Source organism: Triturus cristatus, chromosome 7, assembly GCF_964204655.1.
Source record: "Triturus cristatus chromosome 7, aTriCri1.1, whole genome shotgun sequence".
In the NCBI taxonomy this organism is placed as follows: Eukaryota; Metazoa; Chordata; class Amphibia; order Caudata; family Salamandridae; genus Triturus; species Triturus cristatus.
In genome coordinates, this window is record NC_140590.1 from 813,072,535 (window position 1) to 813,098,717 (window position 26,183).

General features: G+C 44.3%; 1 protein-coding gene across 1 annotated transcript in view; it reads right to left on the bottom strand.

The window, feature by feature from the left end:
* The window catches only part of LOC146810629 (cationic amino acid transporter 2-like), a 160,855-nt gene that overhangs the window by 91,766 nt on the left and 42,906 nt on the right, over positions 1–26,183 (bottom strand). The window contains exons 2-3 of the mRNA XM_085617682.1: positions 13,867–14,242; positions 1,966–2,121 (exon numbers count right to left, since the gene is read on the bottom strand). Of these exons, the coding sequence (XP_085473808.1) occupies positions 1,966–2,121; positions 13,867–14,242 (532 nt within the window). The remainder of the gene's footprint in view (positions 1–1,965; positions 2,122–13,866; positions 14,243–26,183) is intronic.

Sequence of the window (26,183 nt, forward strand, 5' to 3'; positions counted from 1 at the left end):
GCAGCGAGCACAATGTAATTAGTTGTATTTCTTTATTTTTTTACGTAAGTCCGTTTGTCGTATGCCGGAGTTTACTACCCCCAACTAGCCCCTCACCCCACCTTGCCCCGCAGCACTCCCTCGAGGAGCTGTACTGGTTAGGTACTGTAAAATGCTTTGTTAATTCTGTATGCTTTGTATTTCATTAGTATCAAGGGAAGATGTGTGGTATTGTCTATGGCCCCATGGAAATCCAATGCGAGTCATAGTGCGTTCTAAGTTCTATCTGCTGGAATGGTGCCGGGAATTTGAAGGGAGAGACATTTGCTCTGAGGCTGTGTATGGGGGCAGCAATCAACCTGGGGTTTCTTACACAATCTATGTGTACGCCTAATCCTACTTTACCACACATTCATGATAGCGAAGTAGAATTCATAAGCAAAAGAGTCTATTGCAGGTGATAAGATCTAGAGGGTCGTTCTTCCCCTTGAAATTTAATACACTTTGTACAGTGCTGCCTTTTTGGCAGTACCGTACAAATTATTACCAGTTGGGATGGTCACTGTTGTCTTACAAATACATATCAATGTGTATATATTGAGCTTCTGTCCTATGGAAAGTCAGCTATGACGTTCTGTATTCGTTATTAAATTTAAAGCAAAAAAATAGTATCACTTCAGAAAAAAAGAGTAACGTAACTGCTATAACAGCTGTAAAAGTAATCACTTGTCCACGTTGAAAAGGGGTCCCGTTCCAGTCCCGTAGTACTATGTACTTGATCAAAGAGTTAGTGGGGCATATTTACAAAAGAATGGAGAAGCGTGGCGTTAAAAAATATTGCTAATGCCACGCTTCTCCATTCTGAATATGCAGGGATGCGCCGTATCTATAAGAATGCAGCGCACCCCTGCGTTTCCCCTAGCACTGGCGCTGAGTTCAGCTGCCTAGCGCCAATGCTCGTTGGGGGAAACTTTTGTTTATGTGCAGGAAGGTCTCCCTTCCTGCACATAAACAATCATTCATGGCGTTTTAAACCTTCTATGTGCAGCACACATAGAAGTTGCAAAACGTAATTATTTTTTTTCTATTTTTTATGTGCAGGACGGGTCACCTTCCTGCACATAAACAATCAATGGCGATTTGCTGTGACTATGTGTGATGCACAAGGCAACACACTTGGAAACAGCAAAAACGGGTAGAAATAAAGCCTGTTTAATTCCTTCGGTGTTCATGACGAGGCCAGCTCGTCATGAGTCACAGTGGAGCTGTGCTCATGACGAGCACCTGTGCGGGAGAATTAATGAGTGGGCGGAGTTGTGACAAACCCAGCTCGTCATGAGCACAGCTCCACTGTGACTCATGACGAGCTAGGCTCGTCACGAGCACCGCGGCACCGTGCCCACCCCCCCGCACCGTGGGGGAATTACCCCCGCAGCGAAGGGGTTAAGACCAGGTTTTCCCTGGTCTTAATTTTGGCGCTGCCTCCTATTTACGCCACCCTTGTAAATAGGGGGCACCATCAAAATCAATGGGTGTTGCGGTGAGACGCCAATCACAACAACCATTACCTTCCCCTTTCATGCTAAGTACAGCGTGAAAGGGTGCCTTATTCACAAGGCAGCGTTAAGCCACTTATTGTGGCTTAACGCTACCTTGTAAATAAGGCGAAGGCCCTATCACCTCCACAACGTCACAAAAAGTGACGTTGTGGTGGCGATAGAGGCTTGCAAATATGCCCCAGAGTGCGTTAGAAGAAGTTAGAGACCGCGGAAAGTAGAGTTTAAAGAATCAAAAAGTTGCACAAGTACAAAATGAAGCCGGATAGAGGCTGTAGGTTTTCTAATCATGAGGCATTATTTAGAATTCATTTCGAGATTAATATAGTCTTTAATTTAAAAAATGGAAAGAAACGCTATTGTAAAATATTGTTTCATTCTACGGTATTGTTAGATACTGCGAGATAAATGGGAGATCAGAAAGACCAACCTGCAAGCAGTAAGATTAGAAAAACAGCGAAGAAGTCAGGGTACTCGGCCAGGCCAGGCAAGTTCATGGGCACCGATGAACTCAGGAAAGTTCCAATTCTTTTGCCAAGCAATTCATCAAAGGTGGCACTCCAAGCTCGGGCGACGCTAGAGGTTCCTGAATGAGAGATCAGAGCATGTGTTGTTAGACACATTGGGAAGTCAGTCCCACAATACCGTGTCTGCAGTCCTCCTCTAGCAATCACCCTTCCCCATTCCAGTGCTTTCCACCCGTTCCATGGCCCTTATCTCTTATGTCCGTCTTTGCTCCTAGCTTTTCCCTTCTCCCCTCTCTCTCTCTCTCTCTGTCTCCCTCTCTCTCTCTCCTTCTCCCTCGCTCTCTTTCTCTCACTCGCTCTCTTTTTCTCTCTCCCTCTCTCTTCTCTCTCTCTCTCATCATCTCTCTCTCTCATCATCTCTCTCTCTCATCATTTCTCTCTCTCTCTTATCATCTCTCATTGTGTTTAGCTCAGGGATTGCTGGATCAAAGGTGGAGAGGTTGGGAGCCCAAGAGTGTGATGTGCATGAATTCTAAGATGAAAGATACCGAGAAGCCTGGTTTAGTACAGTAAACCTCTGAAAAGGCAAGTTCAAAAGTGCTGGGCAGCCCCACTATAGTTGTGGGCTACAGAGAGAACTGTATTGGAGCAGATGGATTTGGAACACCATTTGTGGTGAATGGGGAATGACTGAGAGGGAATTATGCAGTATGCTGTGGATTAGGGAATGATGGTTGGGATGCAGCGTCCTACTCGGCACATGATGGAGAGGGGTTAGAGTCCCATGGGTTCCCTGGCATTTTGTCCAGGCAGCTAGAGATTTCCCTGAGCACAGGACAAGGAAGGAGATTGTTGGAGATCTTCCCTAGCCTTTTGGAGTTGTGCTGCAGGTGGCTGGAGACCTCATAGCGCCTGCAGATAACTGTGGGGGTGGTTGGTAATCTCACATGGCAGGCCCACTGAAATTATGTGGAAAGGAAGGGCCAAATTATACATCAGGGTTGACAAAATTATGCAGCAAGGAAAAGCAAATAATGTGGCGTATTGCTCCACATGTGATAGTTTTGTTTCAACATGTTGTCATTGATACATTGTAATACTGTCTGGCCAAAGATTTCACCTCATTAGTGCCAGTTTAACAACTAAATACAGTAATAAGCAACTGAAAGATGACAAACCAACTTTTGTGACGGGCCTTCCACTGAGTGGGAACGTTAAAACATTTTTAGTAACTTTTTATTAATTTGATCTAGAAGCATTTGTGGTAAAATCTCTGCAGATTATGCAGCAGATGATGATTTGTGTAGCAAATGAGACAAATCCATAATTATGCGGAAAAAGTCATGGTCACAGAATCTCATAATTCCAGTGGTCCTGTCTATAGGTGATGAATCTGCTTGAGAATGGAAAGAAGCCTGTGGGCCCAATTCACAGAACTAACTTAAGACAAAATCCTAAACTTACTACCATTTTGGTATTCACAGAAGGCACTTACTCATTTTGGTATTCACAGAAGGCACTTACTCATTTCGGTATTCACAGAAGTTAGGAGTCCTAACTTTAGGACTCCTAAATGCCTTCTGTGAATACTGAACGTCTTATAATTAGGAGTTTCTCAGTTTAGCAGTAGTATAGTTAGGACTCCTAACTTTAGGACTCCTAAATGCCTTCTGTGAATACCAAAAGTCTTAAAATTAGGTTTTTTCTCAATTTAGTAGTAGTAAAGTTAGGAGTTCTAACTTTAGGACTCCTATGTGACTTCTGTGAATACCGAAAGCGTTAAAATTAGGATTTTTCTCAGTTTTGTAGTAGTATAGTTAGGAGTCCTAACTTTAGGAATCCTAAACTGAGAAAAATCCTAATTTTAAGACTTTCTGTATTCACAGAAGGCATTTAGGAGTCCTAAAGTTAGGACTCCTAACTTCTGTGAATACCGAAGTGAGTAAGTGTCTTCTGTGAATACCAAAATGAGTAAGTGCCTTCTGTGAATACGAAAATGGTAGTAAGTTTAGGATTTTGTCTTAAGTTAGTTCTGTGAATCGGGCCCTTTGTGTTTGGCAAACATTTTATGGAGGTTGTAGTTTTAATCATGATTTGCCTGACTTGTGATTTTTATGGTTGACCTCAAGATTTGGTAGACATGTGGTGAAAGTGTAAGGGATCCCTAAATATGATCAGAATACTTATTGCTTTGTCCATTCATCACTATGATGGTCTAATGGTGGTATTGGGCACTTTCTAGACACTTCTCCAAACCTTCAATTTGCATGAAATGTTTGGGCGCTTGGTTGGGTTTCCTTTTTTTATGGACATGTGAAGATGATTCCGTTTGTTGGCCAAATAGTGAATGTGGTTGGGAATGCAGCATTTTACCGTGCATATGGTAGAGGTAGTGTAGCATCCAAATGTTTGTTGGATATATGATAGAGATGGGCAAGTAGGGGAGGAGGTTATAACTTTTTTGGGGATCCTATGATTTTTTGGGGTAGGTGGTCAGGGATCTTGTAGGCACTTGGACACCTAGCCGGCCACTTACCTGTGGCCTCCAGTTCCTGCTTGTTCCAGCCCGATTCAGTGACACCACTGCTGTCCAGGTTTTCCCGCACAGGTTTTCCTGCTGACCATTCTTCCTGCCAACATAACCCTGCCCACCCCAGGTCCTACTTAATGCATCCCGCATTGCGGTCGCACTACTGGTGCACCAAGGACAAGCCCGCCGGCACTTGCACCGTGCCCAATGTTATGACCCCCGGCCCTCCTGTCCCCAAAGATACACAATTGCCGAGCTCTACACCCTCAACGCCATGCGCCACAGCAAACACTGTCCCTTTGCTGACCCATACTCCCAGGTAGGACCTTTCACCTGCACCCACTGCCACTTAATCTGCCACAGCACACACACCAGCCCATCATCAAGCCCCACCCCAAACACACCACAGGCACACACCTGAACAAAAACACTAATTCTCACACGCCCTTCTCAGCATACACTCACTATGCAAACACACCACTGAGATTTGGGACCACATCTTCACCCTCACAGCCGACATCCTCTTCCTCACCGAGACCTGGCTCAACCCCATTTCCATGCCCAGCATTGCCAGCACAATACCCGAAGGATACAAGATCACACAAGGTAACTACATCTACAAGCCTGGCAGAGGGATCACCATCATACATAAGGCATCCACTGAATGCACTTAATTCCACAAATGATGACATCACCCCAGCCAGGGAACACCTAAACATCCGACTGCAAACAGACAGCAAAACCACCATCAGGCCACACGCTAGATCCCATCTTCCCCTCCAGTGACCGCATCCGGTACAGCCAAAACACAGAACTCATGTGGATCGACCACTCCATCGTCCACTTCAACATCAACAGCTCACAGACCTCCATACTGAGTCTGCCCAATGTCCCACACTGTAGCTGGAGCAAAGTCTCAAAGGCCACATGGATCAACACCCTCAACACCACCCACCCCATCTCCTCCAACAACCTAGACCAGAATGTCAGAAACTTCAGCAATTGGATCCCCAACTGTGCCATCAGCGTGGCTCCCATTGACAACAACTAGTACACTGAAGACCTCCGAACCACTAAACGACACTGTAAACCACTGGAAGGGAAATGGCGTGCCATCAAAGACAAACCCAACAAGACCACCTTCAAGACAGCTCTCAACCTCTACCGCAGACAGTTGAGAGAATCGAAGAAAAAGGCCTTAGTCTCTCGCATCAAATCAAGCTCCAATTACAGCAAATAACTCTTCAATATCATGAAAGACTTCTCCATCCCTTCAGCTACAACACACAACATTACCCCCTCACAGGAAATCTGCAACAATCTTTCAGACTTCTTCTGTGACAAGATCCACAACATCTAAAGAAACTTCAACCCCAGCCCAAGGCTACTGACTTCTCCAAGCAACACAATGACCCCGCTAACACCACAGACATACGGCTAACTGAATGGAGCCAGCTTTCCCCACAAGACACTCAGGGGCCCCAACCGACCCATACCCTCACAACATCTTCAACCTAGGTGAGGCCAAAATCAGCCACGTACTCACCACCTTCTTCATCACCTCAATTGCCACAGCTGCCTTCCCTGAGGACTGGAAAGACTCAGAAGTCAATGCCCTACTAAAGAATCCATCAGCAGACCCCAGCAAACTCAACAACTACTGACCGATCTCCCTGCTCCTGTTCCCAGCCAAAGTATTAGAAAAAGCCATCAGCCAACAACTCTCATTACATCTGGAATGGAACCTCCAACTTAACTCCTCCCAGTCTGGATTCCTCAGCAACCACAGCACCGAGACAACCCTCATTGCGGCTACCGTTGACATCCAAACCCTACTCGACCAAGGAGAGACTGCGACTCAGATTTTCCTAAACCTTTCATCAGCCTTTGATATACTCTCCCACCACACACTCATCACAAGCCTGCACAACATAGGCATCCAAGGAGCATATCTCAGATGGATCATTTTCTTCCTCACCGAAAGAATGCAAAATGTCTGCCTTTCCCCTTCAACTCCGAACCCAAGTAAATCATCTGTGGATACCCCAAAGATACTCACTCAGCCCCACCCTCTTCAACACTCATTTGACACCTTTGGCCAGCATCACCAAAACTCAAAAACTCAACATCATATCCTACGCCAACAACACACAACTCATCCTCTCCCTCTCTGAAGACACCACAAATCACCACAAGTTCCACAACTGCCGGCCAGACGTTGCCAACTGGATGAAGGAAAACTGCCTAAAGCTTAACATGGTCAAGACAGAGGCACTGATTTTCAGAAACAAAAACTCCCCATGGGATGCATCCTGGTGGCCCTCAGAACTCAGATCTACTCCTACCCCTACTGACTGCACTAAGAACCTAGACATCATTCTGGACAACAAGCTAACCATGATGACTCAGGTGCACTCTGTCTCCTCCTCCTCCTTTTTCATCCTCTGCATGCTACATAAGATATTCAAATGGCTATCCCAAAGCTCAAGAAGCACCATCATGTAGGTCCTCATCTCCAACCAACTGGACTACGGCAACGCTCTCTACGCAGGGATCACACTACATCTCCTCCTCCGACTACAAACCATACAAAATGCCTCAGCCAGACTCGTCCTGGATCTTCCTAGTCAAAGCCACATCACCCACTTCGCTAGGGAACAACACTGGCTCCCTGTACATAAAATATGCTAGTTCAAGCTCCTGACCCATGCATACAAGGCCCTACACAACCATGGACCCTCCTAATTGAACCACTGCTTGAACTTCCATCATCTCACCAGATACCTCCGCTCCGCATACCTTTCTCTTACCCTCCCCCTGCATCAGACATAGCAGATGTTGAGATCACTCCTCCTCCTACCTAGCAGCAAAGATATGAAACAAGCTACCCTTTCATCTACAGACCTCCTCATCTGTTCCAGAGTTTTGAAAGTCCCTTGAGACCTGACTATTCGGCTAATCAACTGGACCCTGACAGCACCCAGATTCACTCAAGGTTGGTAAGTAGCACTCTACAAATCTGCTAATTGATTGATTGATCTTGTGGCTTACAGGACACTTTTGGGGAGGTGGTTAGGAATCTAGTGCTTTGTGGGGCAGGTGAGAAATGTGGTTGATGTCCTCAAGGTGTTACAAGCACTATGGTTTTTAGGAATGTGGAAGAGATTGCAGACCTGCCAACTTACACAGTGTGTCTTGCAATATCTGCTCCCTTCACAAGGTCACCTGATGAGAAGCCGATATGATACAGTGGGAGGGAAGACGACTTGGGAACCCCTGCACTGAGTCGGTCCCCAGCTCCTCTTTGGAGGCTGTACTCAGCTGATGCCCGTTAAAGGACAAAAAGCTTTTATTTTCTTTGGAGGGGCCGAAGGATCATTGGGGAAGGAGGCAGAAGTGCATCTCTGGCAGTTCACTGCATGAAGCTCCGTTGCATCCAAGGACCTGCCAGCACTCTATACTTTGACAATTATTTTAAGTTGTCAGATCTCATTAGTTTATTGGGCATGTGTAGTGTTCATATGTTGTGTTCATATGTTGTGTTCATGCTTAGTGCTGGAAGTAGAGAGTTCTTAGCTCTCTCTGCCCATTCTCTTCCTGAAGTCCTAGTGTTACCAGGTAGCATTACTGTTAGGAATGTATTGTTTAAAGACTGTGGGCTGTTGGAGCTGGATGGAAAGCTGGCTGTGAAGTCCTGTCTACCGTGTAGCCTTTAATATAAATCAACTTAAACCTACCTGCGTCCGACGTGATTACTACAAAATATAGCGACGAGTTGGCTACACGGCTACACCTCGAACCCGACGCGTGCAGCAATGTTCAAGCCGTCAAATTTATTTTAATTCCCTGGTTCAAGCTCCACCTGATTTCCAGCTCACCCCACAGCTCCTTCCCACACTCGTCAAAATTACGCAATGCGTTGGACTCGCCCTTTCAGCTGCTAAACTCAACTCCATGTCCAGATCGACAGCACTGGTTCCTTCATCGGTGACTTCCTTCGCTCTCCCCATCTCTGTACCCGCTCTCCAAGAGGACCCAGGTCAGCGGTTTTTAACCTTTCTATGGGTGCCATTTTATGGATTTTGGGGTGCAGTGTGGACCTGCATGCAAGTATCATGAGCGATACCTCGCAGCAGGAGACCTTGTGGCAATCCTGTGTGATTGGCGGTGACGTGTGCTCCTTCACGCAATGTCTGTCCCGTTCTCCGTGACTGGCCTGTGTGTCCTATGACACACAACGTCTCCCGTCATTTGGGGGCCCTCCACGTCTTGCCTGGTCCATGTGCCTAATGCCTCCACACAATTTTTTCCAGCGGAGTACCCTGGCAATGGTTTGTCTTGTGAAGGCACACAGCTGCTGTGTTCTCCCCACTAACCTTTTAGAAGTTGGATCACGGTGATTCGCACACCATTGTTCCACACTCGTTTATGTCATCGCGCAGCTCCTGTGTATCCCCATCAAGTTTTGATGTTACTCACTCCGAGTAGACGGATCACGGTGATTCGCACACCATTAATTGTGTTCATTCTGAGAGAGTAAAATCATCACGTGATTGGCACACTTTGTTGGCAAGCTAGCGGATCACAGTGATTTCTTTCACTGTTTTATGTACACTTGTTTTCTGCTCCCCGCAGATCACTGATTAGCACATTTCTTTTCACGTCAGTCTAATGAAACCATATATCTCTGAAATTATTTTCCTGACACATATTTTTGTTCGGCATGAATCAGTGATTCGCACACTCATTTCCAACCACTGTACAACATTTTCTAAAAGTATCTATTGTTGTGATGGTCATCTTTAGCCCCTTATAACTCTTCTATACGTACTGCAAGGCTACTATCATTTTATAGGATCTGCCTTCTACAAGTATAGTCTATTTCTTTACTTAGCATCATGTGTACCATGCAAGCTGTTGCACCGCCTCCCTCATTTTTAGACAATCCCGGCGAACCTCTTAGATTGGAGGTATGGTTCGACGCATTTGAAACCTATCTCAGTGCTATTAGTGCTTCAAGATACAGTGCTAAATGAAAGAAGTGTCTATTGCTACACTCTTTGGGTTTTGAGGAGAGGTCTATGTTCAAACATCTACCTGAAGTAACACATCAAGACGGTGACATCAGAGATGAATACCAAGACACTATTACCAAGCTTAAGACTAGGTTTGACCAACAAACTAGTCTCATGGTCCGTAGGCATTCATTTTTTAAAAGAAAACAGGGCGAGGGTGAAGATGTTGATGCTTATATATCGGTGTTACGTAGGCTGGCATCAGTTTGTCGATTTGAGATGTTCACCAATCAATTGATCAGGGATCAGTTTGTTTGCCAATGTAAAGACAAACAAATCCGGCAAACATTCTATGGGAAACCTATCACTTGGCAAAACTATCAGAGTAGCCAAAAGTATTGAAATTTCCCAAATTTTGGTAAAAGAATTAGATGATAAAGTTTGTGAGGCTGTAGATGTCGTGGTTGGGAGTGGAAAGTTGAAACCAAAAGATTTTCGTAATGGAATGCCTGCTTATGTCAAAAGCAAGAGTCAAGTTGAGATCACCAGTTTCAAAACAAAGGATTGAATATTTTAGGATGGTTTCAGGGGTTGTTGGGTATGGTTCTTAGATCAGGTGCGAAGGAGCAAGTTTTAGTGGTTGGTTGTGATGAGGTGGGTTACAAGTGGAAGAACAGATTTCCTCAGTTTTTTGTGAAGGTCTAGGAAAAATATGTGGTTTCAAACATAAAATTATTGTGAAAGATAGCGCTTCACCTGCGAAACACAAACTGAGGGGTGTCACATTTAGTGTGAGGGCAGACCTGGACAAAGAACTATGATCTTTGTGTGATCAGGGGATCATTAAACCCATAGAGTCATCTTTGTGGTTGTCTCCCTTGGTGGTAGCACACAAGAGGTGTGGAAAATTACGTGTGTGCATTGATTTGAGCTCTCTTTATAAAGAAATCTGGGTGGAGTCACATCCCCTTCCCAAGATTTATGGCTTGTTTGCGTGCGTCAGAGGTTCTAAGTATTTCTCTAAGCTGGATTTTGCTAGCGCTTATCACCAGATTGAATTACATCCTGATTTACAAGCCTTTGTCTCCCCTTTAGGAACTTTTCAGTACAAAAAACTCCTGTTTGGTTTGGCATCCGCTGCCTCTGTATTTCAGAGAGTAATTCAGAATTTGCTAGGCTCTGTGGAAGGTGTGTTAGTCTTCCAAGACGATGTTCTTATTCTTATTCACATGACAGTATTTTGTGCAGAGTAATGGATATTTTTGAGAAGCATGGTGTTGTGTTTAAGCCTGAAAAATGTAAGTTGTTACGTGAAGAGGTGGAATATCTGAGTCATCTCATTTTTAAAGAATGCATTAGACCTAGGAAAGGTCTTTTAGTCGTCATTGTTGGTGTCACTACTCCTGTTGACAAGACTGGTGCGAAGTCACTGTTGGGTCTCTTTGAGTATTACTCACGCTTTATTCCAGATTTTGCTACCATTGTACGGCCTATTAGCAATCTACTTAGGAAAGGAGTCACATTTCAGTGGTCCAATGAGTGTGCTTTGGCCTTCCAGCAAGTCAAGCTGTGTTTGAGCGAGAGTAAAGCTCTTAAGTCTTATGACCTTGATTTTCCATGCTGTATAACAGTCAATGCTAGCCAAGTAGGACTGGGTGTGGTTTTGACACAAAATTTTCAAAATGAAGAGAGCACTGTAGCGTTTGCTTCAAGAGTGCTGAAGAATGCAGAGTTACAGTATTCTGTCATTGAAAGGGAGCTGCTGGCTTGTCTGTGGGCAGTGGAGAAGTTTCGCCCCTATGTATGGGGTAGACGTTTTCCGCTGCGGACAGATCACAAACCATTGGTCAGTATTCTGGGCACAGCTGATAACAAGTGTTGTACACCAAGGATATTGAGAATGGATTCTCACTTAATGCAATATCAATTTGATGTAATTCATATCTCTGGTGGTAAGAATGGAAGGACTGATTTTTTGTCCCGGTTCCCTTTGAGCAGTGATGAAGGTGATGGACAGGAATTTCATGAACTCTGTGAAGAAGACTCTGGGATTATTTCGTGGCTGCCCTGGAATTATCAGAACCTAATCTTTGTTTGGAGGAGAATTGGATGAGTGCACTAAGGGAGGATGTGGTTTTACAGCAGATGTGTGATCTAGTCAGAAGTGGTTGGCCAGGGAGAAAGTCTTATCTCCGCTTCTACAACCTCATTGGAAGGTTGAAGCGGAAATATCCTTAGAAAATTGACTTTTGTTGCGCTAAGATAAACTTATTCCTCCTCATGGTATTAGGAGGGACATCAGCAGCAAAGCCCATGAAGGCCATCTGGGAGCAACCCTCACCAAACGTCACATCCGCGAGACCTTTTGGTGGCCTAGCATGGATGCAGTGGGGAATTATGTTGTGTTGGGTTCAGCAGACAAAAATTTGGAAGTGGCCACACCGCCCCTACTTCCCATTGATTGTCCTTCAAGGCCGTGGGTCAAGGTTGGGTTAGAAATTATGGGTCCTTTTGAGTCCTTACCTGGAGGTTCCCGCTATATTTTTGTTCTGGTTGATAATTATCCAAGTAGCCGGAAGTCAAGATGGTGAAGGACCCTAGTGCATCCAGCCTAGTGTCGTTTCTCAAGGAGGTTTGCATGAGAGAGGGTTTTCCTGAGGTGCTGGTTTCGGATAATGGTACGCAATTTGTGAGTGATGAGTTTAAATCTTTTCTTGCAATATCAAGCATGTGAAGAGTTCCCTTTATCACCCACAAAGCAATGGTCTTGTTGAGCGTATGAATAGAGTGGCGGGTGAGTGTGTCAGGTGGGTAAAGTTGAGCAACCATGATGTGGGCAAGTCTTTGAACAACATGTTGTGGTTCTACAGAACCACTCCTCACTCCACCACCAAGATTTATCCATTTGAAGTATTGAGGTGGAGGAGTGCCAACAGACATTTTAAACCAGGATGGATAAACAAGTGGATCAAGTCAGAGTCTGATGTAGAGAGTTTTATGGATACTGTGAAAGAGAATGTGTTGAAAACACAGACTAAACAGTAGTGTTGGTGTGATCAAAAGAAAGGAGTCAAGACTGTTCCTGTGGTTGTGGGTGATTTGGTGTGGGTTAAGTCACTTGTCCATGTGAAAAAGGGCTTGGACAATTTTGGTGCTCTGACTACTGTGGTAAAGGTTGGTAGAAATGCTGTCCAGGTTGAAGGTGGAAAATGGTGGAATGTTGGCAGAATTGTAAAGGTAAAGAGGAAGGTTAATCAAGAGAGTGCAGGTGAAACCGAATTTGAGGGTGACTTGTGAGGGGTTTCCGATAGAAGAAGCTCCAGAACCAGATTCATCCCAGTAGGTTTTGTGTATAAACTTGCGTTGGTGTTGTGCACTGCATTTTTTTTGTTTTTTTTTGTTTATGAGGAAGGAGGATATGTAGTATTCATATGTTGTGTTCATATGTTGTGTTCATGCTTAGTGCTGGAAGCAGAGAGCTCTTAGCTCTCTCTGTCCATTATCTCCCTGAAGTTGTATTGTTGCCTTGTAGCATTACTGTTAGGAATGTATTGTTTAAAAACTGTGGGCGGTTGGAGCTGGATGGGAAGCTTTCTGTGAAGTCCTGTCTACCGTGTAGCCTTTACAATAAATCAACTTAAACCTACCTTTGCCCGGCGTGATTACTACAGCATGTGTTAAAGGTAGTTGGGATTCCAGTGATTTGTTTGCATGGGTAGAAAGATTTGGGGTCTTCGAGTAATATTGTGGAGGAAGTGGGTAGTTGGCAGTCCTGCTGATGTGGAAGAGGTTTAAAAATCTATGATTTGTGGGACATTTAGCTGGGGTGGCTTATGATTTATGATGGCTGGGAATCCCACTCGTAAATGGTTATCAGATGAAGGTTATATGGAACCTCAAGGATGTTGCTTATCTGTCTGGTAGATGTAGTTGGTAATCCTTTGGTTTGATAGTCATGTAGTAAAGATGGTCAGATATCCCTTGGCTTGATGGGCTTGTGGTAGCAATGTATTGAGATCTATTGGATTGATGGGTGTGTGTTAGAGATGGTTGCCAATCCTAAGGTTTAATAGGAAGCGTTAGAGATGTTTGCCTATCCTATGGTTTGAAGAGCATGTAGTAACAGTTGGTTGGTATCCCCGGTTTAATGGACATGTGTTAGAGAAGGGCTCTCTGGTTTGAGGATAGTCTGGTAGAGGAAGATGTTTCTTCCCCATGGCTTTAGCAGCAAATACTAGAGATGTCTGGGGGTCCTCTCATTTGTTGATTGTTTTCTCCAAGCAGAAGCCCTACTACTGTGAACAAAGACAGTCACTTGCCGATGACGTAGGACAATATTAGATTCCATCCTGTGATGAACGCCCACAGCTCCCCAACAGTCACATAGCTATACAGGTATGCAGAGCCCGTCAGGGGGACCCTGGCTCCAAATTCTGAATAGCAAAGCCCCGCCAGGATGGATGCCAGTGCCGCAATCATGAAGGAGATGATGATGCTGGGCCCAGAGTCTGCCTTCGCAACCTCTCCTGCCAGGATGTACACTCCAGCTCCCAGGGTGCTGCCGACCCCCAAAGCCACCAAATCCAGCGTGGACAAACAGCGACATAAGTTTGATCCTTCAGGGTTAACTGTGGACACCTTCTTGCGCCTAGAAATGCTGCGGCAGACGGACAGAAGAGCATCATAGGCTGGCATCTGAAAAATATAGAACCAGCTTTTCAGAATTGTAATAAAGTTTGATCATTGTTGGCATTATATTTAAAAGGGCATCTATATACTCCTCTGGTTTAATTTTCTAAGGGAGACACCACATATCTATAATTTGATTAAAAAGAAAAGTAAACTGTCTACTAACAGCTATGCTACCTCTCAAACCAGTGCAGAGTGTTAACAGTCTCACTTTAGAAAGTAACAAACTAGCTGTCAGAATCACACACCTTCTCGACAGTGACAGAGCAGGCTTCTCCATGCACCTTTCACACAGGTACAGTGCATGATGCCTAACAGTCTGGCCTCCCAGAAACGCTAACATGAATGATGGTGCAGTACCTTGCAAAATTTGAAGAAGGCACCTAAAATGTTACTTTGGCCAGGGGCCTCACACATTTACTAGGGCCTGGGGCGAACAGGGGGTGGAGCTCCATTAGTGTGGGGGTTCGCTTCGATATTGGAGCCTCTTGCACCAAGGCGTTCTTAGGATCATAGGTACATCTCTGCCTATTGTAACCAATTCAGAAGACGGTATTGGACATCCAGGCTGCTAGACCCCCTCCCCTTTGATAAAGGTGCGGGGGCGTGGCCTGCCCTCGGCAACCCTTGGAGAGGCGCACAGCCACACAGGTGCTTAAGAGTTTCCTCTCATAACAGTGCAGCGCGGGCTGCCAGACCCAATGTCCTCACACTAGGGAACAGTGGGCTGCTCTTCTATCACAGGCCCACAGTTGATTCTTGCGTGCCAAGTGAACTTTGCCCCAGGGGTTTTCAACCTTTAGGGTGGGCTCACTGGGCACATGAGCTTTATGGGAGTGGGAAAGCCCTGGCCAAAAGGAGCATTTGGTATGCGCCTGCAGAACACCAACAAGCCTCAGGCTGGAAACAGTGCTGTGATTTTAGTGAAAGAAAAACAGAGTGGCCATCTGGCTGGAGTAGTTGTAAATTACATGGATACACTTGCCACACTGGTACGCTAATGTGACAGACAAAAAAAGAGACACCCTTGCCCATTTTGACCCCTTTGCTTGCTATATTTTCTTCAAAGTCTCATATGGAATTTATTGCGAGATTAAAGTAACATGTAATATTGTTTTTAACATTTTTAAAGTCACTACTCCGTGACCTCATTTGAAATGTGTGTCTTGCTAGCTATGTTCTACCCTGCATACAAAAGCACAGCTCCACATCAGTTTTGTTTTATATCTGTTAGAGGGTGTGCCCTCGAGCCTCATAAAGATTTCCAGCTCTTTTGAAGTTTTTAGCATTACATAGAATTATTGTTGGAAAATATATCGAAGATGGTCAAATGTATTTACATGGAGCCAGGCACATCATTTTAAAGACCATTGCTGCGCACCCTTCCTTTGGTAGTCCCAGGCTAGACCTTTAATCACTTTAATCTTTCATACCTGCACTGCTGCCAGTCCTTCCCACTCCCCAGCGGTGAAGCGCATGCTGCTAGTGGCAGATATACATACCCCCCTCTTTCAAACTGGTGCCTGATTGGATATCGGCATCGTTCCCCCTCAAAGAACAGGTTAGCTGGACACCATGACCTCTCTCTCATGGCTTTAAGTGGGGCAGGTCCCTCTGGGCCTGAGTCCTGGCAGTAATTAAAAACTGAGGGGCACATTTACAACAAAATGTCAGAGCGCAGAGCTGTGCCAACTTTGACAGTGCTGCGCTCCAATATTTTCAAAGCACAGGGATGCACCGTGTTTACTACAATACAACGCACCCCTTTGTCTTCCCTACTGCTGGCGCTAAAATTAGCTGCATAGCGTCAATGCATGCACCCCTGCACCATAGTGCAAGGGTGCCTGCATTGCAGGAATGATTGTTTATGTGCAGGAAGCAGAGGGATAGAAGTGGGTAAAAGGTTTGCATTTATATAGCGCTTGCTACCCCTGATGAGGTGTTGAAGCTCTTTTTTGGCCAGGTATTTAGATTGAGAAGGATGGCGGAGGGAAAAAGGTTTGCATTTATCCAGCGCTAGCTACCCCTGATGAGATGTTGAAGCATTATTTTTTTGCTTTTTTTTTCGGCGAGTAGCTCGCTACTCCGGAACCCATAAAGGATTAATGGTGAATTAGTGTAGTGAAATATGAAAGTAATTTGCGTGGTGGATATGTCAGTCAGTTATTTGGATTGAGAAGAATAGCAGAGGGATAGAGGAGGAAATAAGGTTTGCATTTATATAGCGCTTGCTACCTCTGATGAGGTGTTGAAGCTCTTTTTTGGTGAGTAGCACGCTACTCTGGAACCCATAAAGGATTAGTGGTGAATTAGTATAGTGAAATATGAAATTAATTTGAGAGGTGAACATGTTAGTCTGTTATTTGGATTGAAAAGGATAGTGGAGGGATAGAGGAGGGCAGGATTTAGACTTTTCTGGGTTTTTTGGTTTTGGAGGTCATAGCAGTAGAAGGAGGCTTGGGATGAGTAAAAGGGTTGTGGAGGGAGAAGAGTCAGAGGGGAAGGGTTTAGTAAGGCTTGTTTTGGGGGATTGGAATAGTAAAAGAGATATGAGAGGATGCAGGGCATACCGCCACCGGATCGTCAAAAAATAGTGACGTTCCGTTGGCACTAGGGGCTTGTACATATGCCCCTGAAATTTAAATGGGTCCCTATTGGGTTTTTATGATATGCTTTCTATGGGAAATCACTGATCAAGGATGTTGTTTTCAGGTAGTTTTCTTTCCTGGAGCATATTAATCTTGCATTACGCATACTGTGAACTGAGACGCCTGTGAGTTGTGTTTGTGGGTGGGTGTTTATAATGGCCAGGACGGAGCTCTGTATATTTGATCATCCAGTCCATGGCCCATCCTTAGAGCGCAATGTTGACATAATGCGATTATATTCAAAAGTGTGTGAAGGAAGCACAAAACTGTTGAACTATTGACTGGGTGAAAGTAAAAGAAAATGAAGACCTTGCAGGTGAGTGTAGATGAGTTATGTGTGGTTGGGGGGATGGTGAAGTGAAGGACAAGGACTCACTTATAGAAAAGAGTGAAAAGAAAGTAGACAAAGAAAAGGGTGAGGTGTGAAATATGCAGGTGGAGGATTTCAGAAAGCTTTGTAAAGAAAAGGGGTGTAAGTGTGTCACAGAGAGGCTGTAGAGGAAAGACATGTGCACTGGAGAACATGAGTGACTGTGATAATCTCGAGACCACTATGTTTCTCTTCCACAGACCTCAAATGTTTAATTCATAGTCTCATATTTTCAGTAATTTTTTTTTTAATTCTAATTACACCCAAAAATATAATTATTATTACTACTTTTACTGATTCTGCTAACAAATATTGGCAACTGTAATAGGCCTGGCTTGTTTTAGGCAGATAATCATTATTATGTAATCTGTCTGAATGCAATAATAAAAAGCTCACAGAGAAGCAGTCACATACTAGTCAGGTGACACGCTGTGTAATTCACAGGATTTTAGTTTAAAAGTTGTAAGCCGTGCCCGTAATTACAAAGGCCACACTTCTTGGAAAGGATTCTGGTATGCTTATTTGGGCAGGTTCCATTTAGAGAAACCCAGTCCTCACACCTTTTTCATCCCACTTAAAGCCCTGCTCCTTCACAGTTGTAATCCAGGCTGCCGGCCACCAGCAACAGTCCCATTGGAGCAGATAAGCTGCAAATCATGGATGCAATTCAAACAGAGAGCAGGCAGTGGCACATCGTCAGCTCTCAGAACAAGAATTGGCAAAGCCAATAGGTCTTTCCTATGAGAGCTATTGCATTTGGCAGTGTTTTGTAGCCTTGTTGTACAGCAACACGGATGCTTTGCAGTGTGGCTATAACTAATTTAAAAAAAAAGTCCAATTACGCAGCCAAGGCTGATGCGCTTTTTTTCTCTTTAAAGTGCACTAACACTAGCTGAGTCATAGTCCATTTTTTTTTTGCCATGCGGCACAGCAGCCATGCTATTACACAGCATGGCTGCAAATCATTACTAAAGATGGAAATGCCCATGCTGTGTAGCAGGAACAAAAGACACTGGCAGAGCCAATAGCCCCAAAAGTGAAACCTATTGGCTTTGCCAATGCCTCTTAGGTCTCAGCACAACATCCCTGTGATTCTGAGCAAATCCTAAAAAATATACATATATAACATTTTGCAAAAAATCCTGTCGCATAAAAAAAGCAATTGCGCCTATATCTTAGTAAAAATACATTTGAAAGCAGATAAAACCTGTTGACACAATAAAAGCAGATAACATCTTTTTGCCACAAAACGTCCATTTCAAAAGAGAAAAGGGCTTTTTTGAAGTGTGTGTGGCATAGTAAAACATTCATACAAATGGCTAGTGGTTCAACAATGCTAGAAAAAGTAATACCTCAGTTACAGCAATTAGTGGAAGGATAGCAATCAAACCGAAGTTATCAGTACTTGGTTCATGTTCCAGCCTAAAGACGAGGAAGTGAAGCCAGCACATGCTGACCAATTGGAAGGTAGCAATCAAGAGTGACAATGAAGCCAAAGAAAGTTAAGCAATGGGCAGGCAGCAAGTCATTTTGTGTATACAATATCGTTTGCAAACGAGAGTGCATGCAGCGCATGCGCTCTCGCAGGCGTAGACCCAAAAATGGCATTATGCCAGACATCCGTACTTTTCAGAATTATATAGAATAGGTTGCTGGAAGCCCTCACCTCTCAAACCCACATATTAAGCTCTCAAGCAGGTGCAGAGCACCTCTCGGACACATCTGTGAGCTCTCAGACAATAGCAGGCTGTATAACAGTCACAACTCAGAACCTCTCTCAGGTCGGTGCAAAGCAGGATGCCTGGCACCCTCACATTTCAGAACCACCTTTGATCTTTCAGGCAGGTGCAGAACATGGTAGCGAGCCCTTACCCCTCAGACCCACCCTCGAGCTCTCGGGCAGGAGCAGAGCAGGATGCCTGACACCCTGGCACCTCAGAGTGGTGATCAGCCTGCTGGCGACCTTCACTAACAGGAGTGTGATGTGCAATTTATGCTCTCAGCAAGTACAGTGCATGCTGCTCCCCTATTTTCGAGGAGAGCAGGGTATTCAGGACCAATCAGTCCCCCCAGCAGGACCACCACCGCCAACAGCTCTAAAGAAAGGGCTGCCGGACCTTCCATCGCCCGAACATGTGCGATGAGCGGACATCTTACCTCTCAGGCCGGAGGAGTACTGGCCGTCAGGCTCCTTCTTCTGTCGGCGGCAATGCTAAGTTTAAGTTGTCTCTTAAACAAACAATCTGGAAACCTATTGCACGAGGCGGTTCTCTGTCCCCTCCTCTGGACTCTACTATATTCAGTATTCTCAGAGTTCCGTCGTTCTCTCTCCCTCTCCTTGCATTTTGCGGCTGACTTTAAATTCCGTTCAGGGGGTAAATACATGGAATATTTTCACAGCACTTTGCTACATTTTAAATGCATGTGTTAGTTAAAGGCATTCAGACCTTCCCATTTCTGTTTAAAATCCCATAATCTCCTGCTTAAGAGCCTTTTGTTCGGGATCTTGAGCAATGGTAAAGAACAAAAAGCCTTGTCCGCAATATTTCTGGAGGAAAATGGTTGGAAGCAGTTTTTGGGTTACCTCAAAAGACCACCTACAAATCATAAAACTATGCGAAAATCCTCACAAGACCATTGTAGAATATTTACACGGCAGGATACCGTGGTCACGAGTCAGTCATGCTTGTAGATATGCAGGTAACTACACCTTACTCTACTCTACAAGGTGTAGCACAGCACTTTCGATGAATTTTGTCACTCAGATAAGAGGCACATTTTTTGCACGACACCAAAAAACGCAATGTTTTGGCTCACTGAAAGCACGAGGTATTCTTAATACAAAATAACACATGTTTGAGGAGTCTGGCGCTACCTTTGTTACAAAACGAAGGGAAACAGAAATCTGCCTTCCTAGACTCGCAGCGCACAGCTCTAGTCCCTAAGGTTTCTAATAAAATATTGAATCACTTATGTTGAAGTATCTAAAAAGATTTAAAAACTAAGAAGAAATATAGTTCAAAACAGTATTGAATCAAAACTAATGTTTTATCTTCACATTGTTCAATTCCAAAACAATTTTTGCACAAATCATGTGTAACATCCAAACTTTTTCAAGTGCAATACATTGTGAAAGACAGATAAACTACATTAGCAGTTCGTAGCAAGGGTGCCAGTGCATTTGGGGTTTCGTAGAACCCTTCTTCAGGGGAAAGCTTCCTAACAACAATGAGATAATGTAAGGTCTCCTGTCGGAACAGTAAAGAAAAAGAGAAATGCCAATCAACAATATGTTTACATATATAGTTTCAGCCACAAAAGTAAAAAAGATGACAAAATCTGTGCTTGTGCTCGCTGTGCTCCAGAGCCATCATGCAGAAAGAGTGTATTGTACACAACGGAAATCTGTTACACCATTGCACTTCCAGGAACTCCACCCTGTCACCATTAGGGTAAACGCCCAGTTTTATTCATCTCATTAAACACAAGGGTCTGTTGATTTTGAAGCAGCCACTGTTTGCACGTTAGGTGTGAAGGGAGGTGTTTGCCCGGTTGTGTGACAATACAAAGCATGCCTTTACCACACATGCCTTTTCTACACAGTCTTTTACCACGCAGATGCCTTTATCAAGCATGCCTTTGCCCATGTTTTTACCGCGCATACATATATGTGTGTGTGTGTCTGTGAGTGGACATATATATATATATATACATATATATTTATATATATATATATTGTTTTCACTGTAAACTATAATTCGTGCCCTAATGTAACTATAACTTGTGATCCTGTCATACACAGTTTTTTCATCTATGATGTCATGTCAAGTGTTGCAGTGATGTTATCAATGATGTTATATAGCATGTCATGTGTGATGTAATATATGGTGTAATTAGCTGCGCTAGGCCTTGTGTCCAACACATTGGTGCAGCTCCCTCCGCAAAGCCACGTCGGGCCCCTGGGACCCTACCCCCTAGGACCTTTTTTTTTTTTTTTAATAAAAACACTGCCCCCTTCCCCTAGCCAATTTGGGCCCTGGGGACCCCATCGCCTGGGGTCTTTGTTTCCTATTCAGGGGTGTGTGCCTCCCAAGCCACTAAGGGTCCTGGCAACACCACCCCTGGGGCCTTTTGTTTTTCAAATTAAGGGGAGGGAGGCACATGGCTCCCATCCCTGAGCCAAAAGTGGACCTGGGTACCCCATTCCCCTCGGCCAAAGGATATTTGTAAAGGGGAGGGGAGCATGTTCCCCCTCCCTGAGTGACAAGGGGCCTCAGACACCCTATCCCCAGTGCCAAAACATATATTTTAAGGAAAGGGGGCGCTCAGCCTCCCTCCCAGAGCCACTGTAGGCCCCATCCCTGGGAGCTTTAAGGGAAAGGTGCACAGGGCCAATCTTCTGAGAGCCAATAGTGGGCCCGGGAGCCCTATTCCTCAGGGCCAAAACATATATTGTAATATGTGGTGTTGCGAGGTAGTTATAGTTAAGCCCACGTTTCCACAGGAAAAGCATTTTTTGGTTTGCTTATAACTTTAGTGTCGTTTGATCAAACGTCAAAAAACTTTAAAAAAAAGATCCTCTGTTTTGATTAGTTTCTTCATTAAAAGTTTCGCCATGATCCATCAATTTTGGGCGGAAAAAAGGGAGTTTCGAAAACACATAATTCTAATGCATTTCCATAGACCTTTTAGGCAGCGCTACCACAAAGACTGTTGAATGGAATTACACCAAATTTGGCAGGAAGCTGGATCTCACGAGAGTCCCTTGAAATCAACTTAAAAAAATAAAGCATTCTGATTGGCATAGGAGCCTTTTTTCCCCTTGTGCACTCTGATTGGCTAGCTACAACATGAGAAAAAATGTTGCCGCAGCCATTAGATGACTCGGGGGACTTTTATATAGTTAAAAAAAAGAGATATAAAGGGCAGTGCAGTGATACCCTGCCACCTAGTCCCTGTTGGGGGGGAATGCAATAGGTCTCACATTACTGAAAGTTTCAGCTATTGGTGGTGCAAATGATAATGTTTGTTAGATTTTATTTTGTTAAAAAAATTCCCAGCAGTAGCATAAGTAATAAAAGAAAATCCACAAGCAAGAAAAGGGTACAGTACCACAGGCTGTTACTAGGTGTCTTTGTGGAGTTGTTAAGGGACCTCTATTAGCCATATAAGGTACTGCACCCTTACCTATGCTACTGCTGGCATATTTTTTAACTAAAAATGTAATCAGTCTTGCAGTAGTTTGAGTTAGAGCTATTGGCATTGTAAATGGTAGTGTATTTTACCTGTATGTTATGGAGTGTATGTATGTGGTGTGTAGCGGAATTATGTAGGTTGTATTGGATTAGTTAAGGGTGTGGATTGGATTAGTGTAGTGGGATTATGTGGCATGGTGAACTGTGGAATTATGTGAATAGTATTTAAGTGGTAGTTTACTGGAATCAAGTGGAGTGTAATTATGAGGAATGGTATTTTGTGTTGTGGAGTGGTATGTAGTGGAGTTTAATTATGTTTAATTATGTGGTGTGCTGTTGAATTTTGTGGAATTGTGTGGTGTGGATTGTATATATGTGGTGTGCCGTGTCATTGTTTTGTTGAGTTGTAGTGGAATTGTGTTGTGGAGTGGAATAATGTGGTTTGGTGGTGAATTATGAGGTGTGGATTGGAAATGTGTGGAGTTGAATTGTGTGGAGTGGAACTGTGTGAATAGCGTTGCGTTTTTGGTGACTAAAAAGAACAAATAGGTAGGAGTTAAGCTCCAGATCTATGTGATTAAGTGTTTAAAAAAGGAACGAGAGTTAGAGGCATTGATGTTGTAAATGTAAATATCTTACCTATGTGGTATGGACTGGAGTGGATGTATGTGGTGTGTAGTAGAATTATGTGGGGGATGGATTGGAATTGTTAGTTGTGGCACTGTTGCGTGGCGTGGATTTGTGCAGTGGAATTATGTGGCATGGTGTGCAGTTGTATTATGTGAATAGTAATTTCATATTTTTAACTGTATTGGAATTGTGTGGAATGGCATTTTGTGTTGTGGACTGTTACGTGGTTGAGTTTAATTATATAGTGTGCTGTTGAATTTTGAGGTATGATGTTGAATTCTGTGTTCTAACTTTAATATAAGTGGTGTGTAGTGGAATCGTGTTGTAGAGTGGAATAATGTGGTTTGGTGTTCAGTTATGTGGTGTGGAATGGATTTGTGTGGAGTTGAATAGTGTGGCATGGAACAGTGAGTTGTTGCGGGAAAATATGTTGAATGGAATTATGTGGCATGCTGTGGAGTGTATTTATGTGAATTGCTATGTGGCATAGAGTGCATTTATGTGGAGTGTATTTATGTGGTATTGAGTGCATGCAATAAGGTGGAGTTGAATTATGTGGTGTTAAGTGGTATTATGTGGATTGTAATTATGTTGTGTGGTGTGGAATTGTGTGGCTCTGAATTGTGTGTTGTGGAATTGTGTGGCATTGTGTTGATTTATGCGGTGCTGAATGCTTGTTGTCTTATCTACAGCAGTGCGGACTGAGTACATATAAAAAAGCCTTCCCTCTAAAAACAGTGAAAACATCACGCAAAAGCTTCAAAAAAGCAATGTTAACATTCCTACAATTTTTAGAAAGAAAGCTGTCCTGTTTATTGCTCCTGAGTGAGCAGAATGTTTCTTTATTCCAGTAAAGGTGGAGTCCTTCTGTAGGAACCTGTGGGTTATGGTTGTTTGCTTATAACAAATAGCCCAGATCTATTGGTTACATCTGATATGCCCTGTTTACAGTCCTTGGGTTCCCTTGGATTTTGAATTATATGGTAGATGCTTTAGAAAATAAAGACATTTAAAAAAGGAACATTTTTACAAAAGCAGCACACTATCCCATATTAAAGAAAAAAAGCCTTTGAAGGTATCATGAATATTTGTTATGATAGGCGAGTAGTGTTGAGATTTAAATGATTTTAAAAAAATTTAAAAAAATGGATGATTGACAAAAATGTCACCGTGTATCATATTATAATAACAGAAAAGCAGCACGTTTCACAAAAACAGACATAGCCTTTGACTGCTGATCCTTATCTTATCAAAGCTGTCTCCTTCCTGGAGCACCCATAAAAAAGCTTGCAAGTAGTGTGAACACTTAGCAATAAACTCTACTTCAGAATAATAAAAGGCTGGCTTTCACAGAGCAGTGACATTTGCATTTTCACAAGCTTTGTGGTCTCACAACTGAAATGTGCGCTAAAGAAAAACACTCCCTTTGCATTAAAGCCAGAAAAAAACGGCATTAAGTGACAGTACATGGGCTTTAAAAGGGCTTACATGCTGTTATTAAAATATGCAAGGGAATTTTTATGTTCATTGGCAGAGGTTAGCAGAGGGCTCCTGTATAATATCTGGTAGAAAACTCTGTACAAATAAAGAAGCTTTCATTAAAGACCGAAGATTGAGTGATATCCGTCGAGGAGCTGTGTGTTAATAAATGATGCAAGGGGCTGTTACTACACATATAAGCACAACAAGATTATTTATAAAGTGCCTGCCCTCCTCCTATGTCAGCAGAGACAGCATGTTTTGGACACTATGGGGTCTATTAGGATGGCGGGCAGTGGCACCACCGTGGTGCCTGCGGTGGCGGAAAATGCCTTTTTCCGCACGCCAGCAGTGGGTCTCACGCCTGCCATATTAGTATGGCCAAACACAGCCCATTTACGGTCCGCCGCGGTGCGACGCGCACCGCCATCAAAGTGTGCCCGCCACCACGGCGGTGGGAGCCCATGGAGACTCACCACTGTGCGTAATGACGTCCCGTCTGCTGTACAAATCAGGATGCCACAAAAAGCCAGTCGCACTGCAGCGTAGAAACCAACTAGAGACGGCGGGAGCTCGACAGCGGAGTGCGAAACCCGATTCCCGGTCCGCAATGGATCCAGCTCTTCACGTCTTTCTGGTGCTGTACCTGATACATCACCAGCAACTCATGGACTGTTCCGGACACCACCGCAGGTACGCAACTACACAATCCCGCCCACAACACACAACTCATGGGCTGATACAGGGTCCCTGGCCACACCAGACATCCTGGTGGGGACAGGAACATATCCACAAGTGTACCCACACAGTTCCTACCTGCCACCAAGTCACCCCTCCGCAGCCAGCTCACACATCGCCGCGATCTCCAAGTAATGTCCCGGTCATGTCACCGCAGTGGTGAAGACAAGGGAAAACATGCGCACAATGCAGAAGGCAGGGCCAGCGCCAGGCATGGGCAGGGCACAAAGTACACAGGGCCACAGCTCCACACTCCACACACTGCCCCCCCCCCGAATGGACATGCCATGTGCACCCCCCTGTGCACCCCCATGCCTGACAACATGCTAGGTGAATCCACACCCTGCACCACACAACAAACAACTAGGGAGACAGCCACAGCAGGAGTGGCTGCAGAGGAACACACAGCACAGAAGCACAGGCCCAGGGCAACCCACACATCACAACAACACCACATTCATGGCAAGAAAGCTGAGCACAAGCACAAAATGAACACACACACACATACAATCAACAAACATCCTACTGGACACACAGCCTGCCAAGTCACACAGACATACCCCACACTGACACACAGCCACATACGCACACCATATGCCACCAGCAATGGAGCACAACATATAGGAAAGTCAAAGTGAGGTGCACACAAATAGGAGGCCAAGGAGACAACCAACAAGCATGTGTACATCACATGCAAGACAAGGAACAGAGAACACTCCCACCCCATCAAAGCACACATGGCTGGCACAGTGAGTGAACTCAAACCACAGTCACCTCAGTGCAACAACTCAGGGAGACAGCAAGGCAACCCATGTATAGGCACAGGGAGGAAAAGAAGGCCCTGAAGTCAAACTGTGAACAGCCACACATATGTACACAACAACTTC